We start from the raw sequence: 11,055 nt of genomic DNA on the forward strand, positions 1-11,055 counted from the left end.
ATAATTAAAATTTATTTATATGAAACTCTCTTTATCAAATTAAAAAGATAAATTATTTAATTAGTAATAACACATATTATATTTTTATTAGACATAAGATATATATATAAAAATATAAAATTGATTACGCTTGTCCTATTTTTCTCATGCGACGTAACAATACATTTGTATTTCATATAGAATAATGTAAAATGGTTGGAAGACTGGTTTTGCGATTATATTATCTTTGATGAAATTAGATTTCGAATTAATCGGCCGTCGTCTAGTTTCGAATCAAACATCGTCGTCTGGCAAACGGCGTTCTAAATTTGCGTGATTTCGCATGGCTCTCAACCCTGACATATTGACCTGTGATGCAAATAGATCGACGACGACTTTATACTACGCGTTTTTTGGCGTTTGGGAATGTCTCTGAAGCGTACTTGTTGTTGATGTCTATTTGCACTTTGCGCATCTTTGTAGTCATTTTACTAAAATTTGCAATTTTGATTTATCTATCATATATTTATCTGTTTGTGTATTAAATTATATTTATTTATTGCATATATTTATTACATTATTTATTACATTATTTATTACATTATTTATTAATAGGTTATATATATATTAAGAAAATTATTTGATATTTTTTGGTATATATAAGTTATTAATTATATTTGATAATTGATAATAGATACAAATTGATGAACAAAGTTTTTCGTGAATTCAAAAAGATGAAATTGTTTCATAGGCACACGTCGCCGAAAATTGTGGCGTTAAATTTTCAAAGAGTCTTTGATGTATAGACTTCTGTAAAATAATGAGATTATATAATAGATTATAAACAGACGTTAATTTGCTAACTAAAATTATATTCTGAAATATTAAAAACAATTTTTGATCATCTAAGTAAAATACATCGTCTATTTTTAGCTCTAACTTAGATAATTAAAGAATTAAATGTGACTTGGAAAAAAATTAATCCGATTAATTTTTCTTTTCAAGATATCGTCAAGCCAGATTTAGTTCCAGAAGAGTTCGAAAAAGAGTTGTCTTTAAACACGGCGACTGCAATGTTGTACAGGGAAATGTCGCCAAACGACGTCGGCGTTATCTTCAGGTGAATATCTCTTGCAATATTAGATCGTCGAGGAAATTAATAAAAAACAATATATATATAAAAAGCATACAGTAATATATGTTAATTTTTTGCATAATAAATTATTTCGTTATTGCAGGATATTTTTACAACGCTGGTAGATGCGCAATGGCGATGGACGCTCTTAGTGTTTTCCATGAACTTCTTGTTATCCTGGCTGGGATTTGCCCTCATATGGTGGTTAATCGCGTACAGTCATGGAGATCTGGATTTCAACAATTATAATAATCACACTTTCATTCCCTGTGTCGAGGATATACGCAGCTTCACCAGTTGTTTCCTCTTCTCTGTCGAGACGCAGCATACAATCGGGTAAATTATATTATATATTACACACATTATCATATAAAACATATACATATATTATAATACGCTAATATTATTATAATAATTTTTTATGATAAAAATTAAAATATGTTATCATTATAAATTTTTAATGGAGGTATGAATGACATATATGTATAGATACGGGGCGAAGCATACAACGGACGAGTGCCCCGAAGCAATTTTTACGTTATGCATTCAATCGATGACCGGAGTGATCCTACAGGCGTTTATGGTCGGGATCGTGTTCGCCAAATTATCGCGTCCTAAAAAGCGCACACAAACGTTGCTCTTCTCGCGCAATGCTGTCATCTGTCAACGAGACGGTCAGCCTTGTCTGATGTTTCGCGTCGGTGATATGCGCAAGAGCCACATTATCGAGGCTCACGTTCGCGCTCAGATGATCAAGAGAAAGGTGGAACTACAATTGTGCTACCTTTTATATTTTTAAAAAAATATAGAGAAAAAATTAATTATGTATCATTGTCATTGTCACATTTGTCAATGTACATGATATGTTTCAGATTACGAAGGAAGGTGAATTATTGCCGTTCTTCCAGACGGAGTTGAAGGTGGGGGGCGACGGCGAGGAGGATAAGATCTTTTTTATATGGCCCACCACGATTGTTCATAAGATCGATCGACATTCGCCACTCTATAGGATATCAGCCAGCGACATGTTGCAAGAGCGATTCGAGATCATCGTGATGTTGGAAGGTTGTAAAAATGTCATATTTTATTGATAGATTGTGGAACGATTAAATATTCAATATGATAATTAATAATATAATAATAATGATAATTAATAATATCGACAGGAGTGATTGAATCTACTGGCATGACAACGCAAGCGAGAAGCTCGTATCTGCCATCGGAGATTCTGTGGGGTCATCGATTCCAATCCATCATTTCCTTTCGCAAAGAAACCGGCGAGTACGAGGTCAATTACAGTCTTTTTAATAACACTTATGAGGTGGATACTCCACTCTGCTCCGCCGCCGATCTCGATCGTATCCGAGCGATACATCGCGATACAAAAGCTGGTAAATATTTATTATTTTCTTTAATATTGCCAAATTAATTTTATGTTTCTCTTCTTTTTTATTATTTTTATTCTTAATTTTTATTTTAATTATTGATTACTAACCATTAATTATTTTAATTGACATTTTTAGAACGTCTTAATTCAAATGCGTTCCCGGAATATCGCGATACCTCCAGCAGTAGTTCATTAACTATGACTTCTGGATCGAGTTTGGGATCTTCAACTGGCGGCTTACACATGCAAGTACCGGCGATAACACCTGCGAATCCGATTCCGGTGCTAATCACCGCACCAGACGGTTCCTGTAGACGAGAGAGCATCAACATGCACTCTGATATCCCACAGTCACATTTTTACGCGCAGAATGAGGTGATAATCAATTAAGAATAAATAACTAAATATATGCAAGATATTTCTGTTACTATTTTTTTTTTTTTTTTTTTTTTTTTTTTTTTTAAGATTTATTAAAATACTTTATCAAAGAAATATGATATAGCTACTTGGTTGTCCATAATAGGCTTACTGTGCAAACATATAATAATTTATGTTATAACAAATTTCTATTTTAATTGACATTTGTATTTTAATTAACATTTTATTTGATAAAACGTATAATAATAATAATATGAGAATTGTAATTAATATCTCCTTTTTAATATTTAGATGAGAAAAGGGCAACACGATATCGAGAACTCAAACGATGAAAATTACGATCGCGTTTTACAAAATATTAATGCGTGTTTACGGAAAAGCAAGGAACAAAATGGGAAAGAAGACAGCACGCAACAAAGTGACTCGAAGACGACATTAGATTCGAGAAGAAGTGAAAAAGCAAGTTCCAAATCAATCACAGAGGAAGAAGAAAGCGATCTAAAGAAATCATCTTATAGAAGCAATCCGGATATTAGGTGGGCAAAAATCTAAAATATTTTTTAGAAATATTTTATTTGCATTTAGTTCGGCGATCTTGGGATTCTATGATAAATGATTTAATTCATTTTTTTAATTTCTTGAAACAGACAAAGGAATTTTGCGGACTATACAGAGGTGCAGTATCCTAGTACATTTAGAAGATCCAGCTTGTGCGATGATTATAAAGTAAAAAATGTTTCCAAAAAGACAAGTTTCAATATCAACAACAAAACGCTCGCGAAACATACTCATTCCCAAAACACAAGTCCAACCAAGCAAACGTAGGTAAGTGTTATAAAATTTTATTATTTTTCTATAATAGAAACAATAATATTATATAGCAAGAAATACTCAAATTAAAGAAAAAAAATGTAACTTAAACAGAGATTAAAACATATATGTATATGTATATATAATAATTATGTAATTTTATTTTTAATCTCTGTTTAGGATGTATGTATGCATGTTGTGCCTAAAATTATGTTATACTCGAAAGGCTCTTATAAAGGGTGATCTTTTTATGCAAAAATATGTTGAACATATAGAATACATTTTATCTATATAAGTCTTTGTTTTTGAGAAAATAAACTTTGAAAATTGAAAATTGAGTAAAACATATTTACATTTATTTGAATTTAAATAATCTGTAATTCAACAATTTTTCTAATAATTTTGTGTTTTGTCTTGATAACATACATTTTATTAAATTGACTTATATAAAACGGAGCTCGATGAAATATTAATTTTATTTGCGCAAAGTAAACATATGAGAAAATGAAACTGCTTGTTTCTTAGTCGGCTATATATTTTTAATTACACGCAAAAAAATTAATTCGTGAAAGCAATCGTTATGACATGCGTGATATTCGGTCGCGAGAATTCAAATGTCGTACACGCGTGTGATACGTGATGATGAACATTTTAAACGCGAGGCGGGAGATTAAAAGATTGACTAGCGTGATAATGAGGGCACTTCCCGGCATTAAACTCATTCCGCTTATCTTCTGTGACCCCCGGGATACACAATCAGTTTTTTTTACAATCTGTCCTTCAACCAATTCCTGAGAAATCACTCAGAAGACAAGTATCCTGAACTCGTATTTTAGAATACTGGATTTTTTTTTTAAATTTATAATTAACTATAAACTAGATTTAAATAATTTTCATATAAAGTTTCTTCACGCTTATTATTTTATAGCTTGTGTGCGTTCTGCCGAATTAAACTGCAGAAAAGATTATACTTTTATTATTTAATTTTCAATAATATTTTAATTTCTTAATAATCAAAATTAATTTGTTATATTTTAAGTGTTGCTCTTAGAATCGAAAAGATTACAAATATATAAATATTTTGCAAAAATTGCAAATAAATTATGTGTTAAGAAATTTCCTTAATTGTAACTTTCTGAGTTTTCTTAAATATATTTTTTGACCAAATTGTTTTTAATAATTTATCGTTTAACTTTTTAAATTTGAATAAAAATTGTTTAAATTGTGAATAGAGTTCGAGATAAAAATAGATTATTATTTTATAAATCAGGAAACTTTACGTCGACATACGAGAGTACTATGAGAACACTTTGCTTGATCAGACTCTTTAATCATTAAATCCCGGATGTTGCGTAGTTAAGGAATTTAAATCGTACGAATACATTACATGATATCTTTGTGCCCCAGTTAGGACAATTTAGACAACCTTTGTTGCTAAATTCGGCTTGTTTCAGGACGTCCCTGAACATGAAAATGCGTATAGATTTTGCGAGTCTATAGGATTTATAGAATAATTAGATTAACAAAGATACGCATCATTTTGGATCAGCTTAATGCTTACACAATTCATACAGGATAATTCAAATTGACATCTAATTATATAATTACATACAATTTTATATACATACATGTGTGTGTATATAATTGTCACTTTAATGCAACATAGAATTATCAAAACACATATATTTCATTTCATAAAAGCATTCCATAAAACTAAAGCTTTAAGAATGTGGTATTTTATATGCATTTAATATTTATGAATGTATAAATTATAGCGGTATTTAAATTTGAAACTAAATTAAGATATATATAATATTCACAATGTACAATTTTATTATTTTATCCTTAAGATTCGCAGAATGTTTTTACGGACTATAAGTAATTTTGCGGACACATGATCGCGATTCACGACGCGATAGCACTGAGTAATCTGCATATCAGACCGAGGACAGACAGACGAAGCTTCTTGTAATTCGCTGTTGCAAGGCGATACGCTTTTCTTATTCTTAACGCGGTGACTGTCATCCTAGATGACGGCCATTGTCACCGAGACGTGCGCGATGTTATTTTCGCATCCGTCTGTAAACCGGATCTTATACTTGCACATTAGTTTCACTTTAATTACAAATTACTCAAACACAATAAAATTCACAGATTTCTTTTTTCCTGGTTAATTCGATGTAGTACATATTTTATTATTTAAATGTATTTTATTTAAAGAAATCTTAGAAAGCTGTGCTATTAGACTCATTGATTCCAACTTTGAAAAAAATTAAAGAAAATTGCAAAAATATGTAGAAAACGCACATGCGTATTTCTAACAGTTGTTAGATTCCATGAAAACTCCGAACAAACTCACGGACTCGACCGTGAAGACGCGGAACTTTCGCGTTGGTTCTCGATCTTATGAGATGAGTAGGAGGTAATAGAAGGTTATTTAGAGAAAGAGAGGAATAAGATGAAATGAGAAAGAAAGAGGGAGGGGAGAGTGTGAATGAAACGTAGAAGAAGCCTGACGTCACCGAAAAAGCCCGTTGATGAGCGTCTTCTCGTCAATACGTACTTGCTCGCAGTTTCGCGAAATGCTTTGCCGTCGCGAAATATCACACGTATTTTCTTATTGTGAAACGTGATAACTCGAGTTTTTACAATAATGTGTACAAAAAAAAAATTCGCGTTTTTCCACGAAAAATCTTAAAAAGAATAAAGAAATTTTTAATGATTCCATTTGAAAGTGAATCGTTGTAAGCATGCGCGAAATTCATGGAGGTGTGTAAATCAAAATATAAACAAAATTTTTTAAAGTAAAATGCGTTTTCCGTAATTTCAGAAGTATATCATACCGATTAAAAAAAATGCACGGGCTTTAGGTTCCTACTGATAAAGATTTTCTTAAAGAATTTTCAAGTCTTTAAGATTTTTAATTATGTATTTTATAATTCTGATTTCCAGCGATATTGAAAACTTGCGTGGATATATTTATGTGAATTTTTCTCTTCTAAATGATATTATGTAAAACCCAGAATATTAAAACTTAATACCTGCAGAAAATCGAGAAACTTGTATGTAAACAACTATATATTCCATGTTATTATTAATTATGTTAAATAATCTTACAATTAAAATTTCAAGTATGAGGTATTTTTACATATTAAAAAATTGATAGCTATTTTCTGTTTTTCTTTTTTTTTTTTTTTTTTTTGCTTGAAAATAGTTATTTCGAAAATCGATGAAAAATTATGTTTTATTCGAAACTCCGAAAAGTAGCAGAGAAAATCTCCCTCTAATAATCTACGAATAATCTGAGAAAAATTTACTGTATATATTGATTAAAGACATTTCTTATTAGAAAATAACGAAGCGGAATTAGAGTATCCTTAAAATTTCCCATTTGGATACACTAACGCAAAGAGTCTATAGATCCAATCTATATAGAGCAAAAATATAAAGCAAATCTATATAGTTAATAGACTTTCATGTGTCCTCGCGTGCCGTTGGGATCTGTTTCCGGCATGGGAGGAAACATGCGGAGAGCATGTGCGAAGCGATGCATTAGATCCATAACATTAAGAGAGATCATTTTATACATATAATAATTCGGTATCATACACAGAATTGAATTAAAAATTTATGCGTTAAGTATTATTACAAATAATATTATATAGATATATTATATAGATATAGAGATATAGCTTGTGATATAGATATTAGATACATAATATATTTTAACAATATTATAAGTAATATATAAAGATCTTAATCTAAAAATACAATTTTTTAAAAATATCTTCTGTAGCCAGTTTATTTCAAACGCTCTCAGATGCTCTGAAGATTATAATCCTATTTAATTTGTTTAAATATCTCTACCTAATTTTGTGTTTTACGTTGTAGATAAAGAATAAAAATAAATATTTTGTAATATTTTTATAAAAATGCTTTATATCTTTTTTTTTTATATTACTCATTTAGATTCTCTATAATTTGACGTAAGAATCTGTCTAGAATTTTATATGCAATGGGCTGTAATCTCTGTAAAAATTTTTCTAGATGTAAGATAATTTTATTTACAAGTAAATGAGCCCTTTTTTCACATTAGACCGTTTGAAATAGGCTTTATACGTGTGTCATTAAGGCGTACGTATTATCCCCGCCTGCGCGCTGTAAAGAGGTAAACGCCATGATGAGATCTCATGTGAATCGAGCGGATGAACGCGAGCGAATCTGAAACAGTTGTGAGTGTGACGTGCGTACGTATACTCGATGTGAACTGAAAAAGCGCGGAAAAATCGTCGTTATTTTAAAAGGTACGCCGTTTTAATTCTTTATAAAAAGCGCACATATATGTGAGAATTACACTTGCTTAATAATTACATTAATTACTTTTGCCTAATAAATGTGTTTCTTTTTTTTCCATCGATACCATGCACTTTTATAATTAATTTCTTAATTGACTATTAAATAATATTATTTTAATAAATTAAATAGAAAAAAGACACCCAATTTTTTTAAAATTTTTTCTATAAAGAAATAAAATTAAACTTTTTTTTTGGATACTTAAAAATTCTTGATAGAGGAATATTAACACACACATACAGGATAGTAAAAATGATTAGTTCAATTTATGCGTACATTTCGTGTCGTTTTACTAGCAAGATATTATTACAATTATTGCTGATTGGTATATAATTATTTTATTCGAAAATTGTTAGTTACAAGATGTATCAAAACGGCAGTCACGATGTTGATAGACGTATTATTGCCAGATCTATTAATAATGATATCTGCATCAATTTTATAATACCGAGATAAAAATTTTTCTTTCTTGTTTACTCGAAACTGTTATGCAATACTTGTAAATGTAACAAGCTGCTTTTGCATCAGCGATATATAAATGTATGACTTATAAAAAGATATTTGATGTGTCAAATATATGGTTGTCAAATGTAATTCTTTATTTTACAGTATCGACGAGGATCTGGAGCCTAAGAAGATCGAGTGATGCTGGATGATCGATCTTATCGAAATTATCGCGTTTTAACAAATAAAATAAAGCAAAAGTAAATAATATGTATTAAAATAAGCAAAATAAGCAATCAATCTAAATAAATTCAGATCAAAGAGATGACGACCGAGGAGATCAAAATGAGGTTTCCTGCGTAAAGATAGATTTAAAAAATCTAGGGAAGGGGAGAAACAGGAACCAAAAAAAAAAAAAAAAAAAAAAAATGCCGGAATGGAATTAAAAACGGAGCGATTTTTTTCTTGAGAAAAAGGAAGGAGAATGGATGATCCACCGAAACTTTTTCGACTTCCGGGGACAATTGAGGAGGAAGAGGAAAAAGAATTGGAGAGTCACAGACCGGGAGAATCGCTGGAGAAAGTGGAATCTCCTCTCTTGGGTCAAAAGGACGTCTTGACAATTTCCAGTTTACCGAGAAACCTCACCCTCATCAGAGTCAGCACTCAAAGCAGCAGCATCACCGGTGGTATCGGTCGGCAGGATTCTACCAGGTGAGGGTCTCTTTGAGTTAAGTTGTATTTTTATCAATTTAAAATTTACATATTCGTTCAGATAACAAAGATTCCATTGTATGGAAATCACGAATATACCAACAGGTTGTTTGATTCGTCATGTTAAAAGCGGACACGTCATATTTGTCGGAGTGATTATCGGCGCCTCTGCGCTTGACAGATGTTCTTCGCGGTTTTAAACAGATTAGACAAAAAAAAGAACGACGTACAAACAGATCATTAAATTTAAATAGACGCCATTATCATGATAACGAATTGCAAAAGAAGAGAAAAAGATTGTGGAAACTTAAATTTTCAGAATTCGTTTTATGTGCAACGACAACTAGTATAAAGTCGGGTTACGCGAATACAAGGCAATAGCGTCACTTTGTATACTTTATATACCGAGTGTGTAACATACAGGTATAATATTGTAACAATAATGTCGCGCGTCGCGGATATGACAAATGGCGATTCATTAGAAATAACGGGTAAAGGGTAAATACACGTGGTAACCTCGTTTACGCACGCACATGCGACACGCAACGCGGACGAAACATTGATTCGGATACGCACGGACATATGTTAATTGCATCTAACGATGATAGATTTGTTGGCGTATTTATTGTAGAATGTTGATCTCGTATTTATTTTTGTCATTGGCAGATTCTTATATAAAGAAAAAAAAATAATAGTGAATTTTGCCTCAAAAATAATTTTGCAAACTGTCGCTATGTATGCTGTTTTATATTTGATGTAAAAATGACGAAACTTCGCCATTATTACTAATTATTATTTTTATAACAAAATCTGTTTTGTGTAAGTAAAGTAAAAAAAAAGATTTGTTGCATGAAATCTTTTCTTTTCTAATAGATCGTGTATATTGATTATTATAAAATATAAAATATTTCATAAAATATTCTCACTTCTTGATTATTTTATCGTCATATTGTTATATATAAAATAATAAGATAAATAACAAAATGAAAATATAAGAATATGCAGAAATTTATATATGTATAAATATAAATTTCTAAATATATTTTTTAGATGGAATTATATAAATGTGTATAGATTTCTCATTGCATCAAAAACTTAACAAAATTGACGTGTTAAAAGTAAAATTAGCAGATTAGAAATTTCAATCGGTTCTACGATCGTGAAGACACGTGGATCATTAATCGCGCAGCCTCCATTGGATCGAGCCGCTTGTTAATTTAATTGTATGGTTCGTTATCGCCACGTGATAGCGGTCAGTTAGGTCTGGTCCGGCCGTGAAAGATACCAAAGAATCAAGTCAATAAATTTTCTCCGCACATGCAAATTTAATTCGGGAATTGCATCGATCATGGATCACGAGAAATTAAGCGTTTCGACGAAAAGGCCCACGTGTGTGAGGCCCAAACGAAACAGCTGGTTGGTGCAATCGCTTCATGTGCTTCACTTTGTTTCAATGCTGGACCAATTAGTAAGCTTACGGTTTATATGATGATTGAGAGGTTATTATTAGGCAAGATATATATTTATTTTTCCTTAATCTTTTTTTTTTGGTTTTTATCTTTTTCTAAAGTAAATTTTTTGTAACACAGTATCTTTATTATTCTTTTATATTTTTTTCTAAAATGTATTACTTAGAACATAGATCTTCAGATTAGTATTAGAGAGAAACCTTATGTGTTGTAAGAAACAGTAATATTAATTAGTATTAATTTTAGATTTTTAATAAAAAGAATAACCATCACTCTATATATAATTTAATTAAAATCTTTTATAAAGTATTCCGTAATATGTGAGACCCTCAAATGGAACTCTGAGTAATATTACGGAATACTGTAGATGTATATGTACGTACATA

At 30.7% G+C, this 11,055-nt stretch overlaps 2 protein-coding genes across 7 annotated transcripts in view; both read left to right on the top strand.

Moving 5' to 3' along the window:
• The window catches only part of LOC115237938 (G protein-activated inward rectifier potassium channel 3-like), a 29,855-nt gene that overhangs the window by 6,474 nt on the left and 12,326 nt on the right, over positions 1-11,055 (top strand). For 2 of the 5 annotated variants that reach the window (XM_029811339.1, XM_029811340.1), the window contains 10 exons: positions 985-1,099; positions 1,218-1,450; positions 1,604-1,877; positions 1,987-2,179; positions 2,281-2,505; positions 2,638-2,876; positions 3,171-3,415; positions 3,527-3,700; positions 7,800-7,993; positions 8,652-8,915. In XM_029811339.1, the coding sequence (XP_029667199.1) occupies positions 985-1,099; positions 1,218-1,450; positions 1,604-1,877; positions 1,987-2,179; positions 2,281-2,505; positions 2,638-2,876; positions 3,171-3,415; positions 3,527-3,700; positions 7,800-7,914 (1,813 nt within the window). In that variant the 3' untranslated portion in view covers positions 7,915-7,993; positions 8,652-8,915. Of the gene's footprint in view, positions 1-984; positions 1,100-1,217; positions 1,451-1,603; positions 1,878-1,986; positions 2,180-2,280; positions 2,506-2,637; positions 2,877-3,170; positions 3,416-3,526; positions 3,705-7,799; positions 7,994-8,651; positions 8,916-11,055 lie in introns of those variants that run through there. The other 3 variants (XM_029811342.1, XM_029811341.1, XM_029811343.1) reach the window with 3 other exon arrangements.
• LOC115237937 overlaps positions 8,922-11,055 on the top strand; it is a 13,859-nt gene continuing 11,725 nt past the window's right edge. The window contains exon 1 of one of the 2 annotated variants that reach the window (XM_029811336.1): positions 8,922-9,200. In XM_029811336.1, coding sequence (XP_029667196.1) covers positions 8,971-9,200 — 230 coding nt within the window. In that variant the 5' untranslated portion in view covers positions 8,922-8,970. The remainder of the gene's footprint in view (positions 9,201-11,055) is intronic. The other variant, XM_029811337.1, reaches the window with a different exon arrangement.

The sequence above is a fragment of the Formica exsecta genome, unplaced genomic scaffold (assembly GCF_003651465.1).
Source record: "Formica exsecta isolate Colony F162 unplaced genomic scaffold, ASM365146v1 scaffold314, whole genome shotgun sequence".
NCBI classification, from domain to species: Eukaryota; Metazoa; Arthropoda; class Insecta; order Hymenoptera; family Formicidae; genus Formica; species Formica exsecta.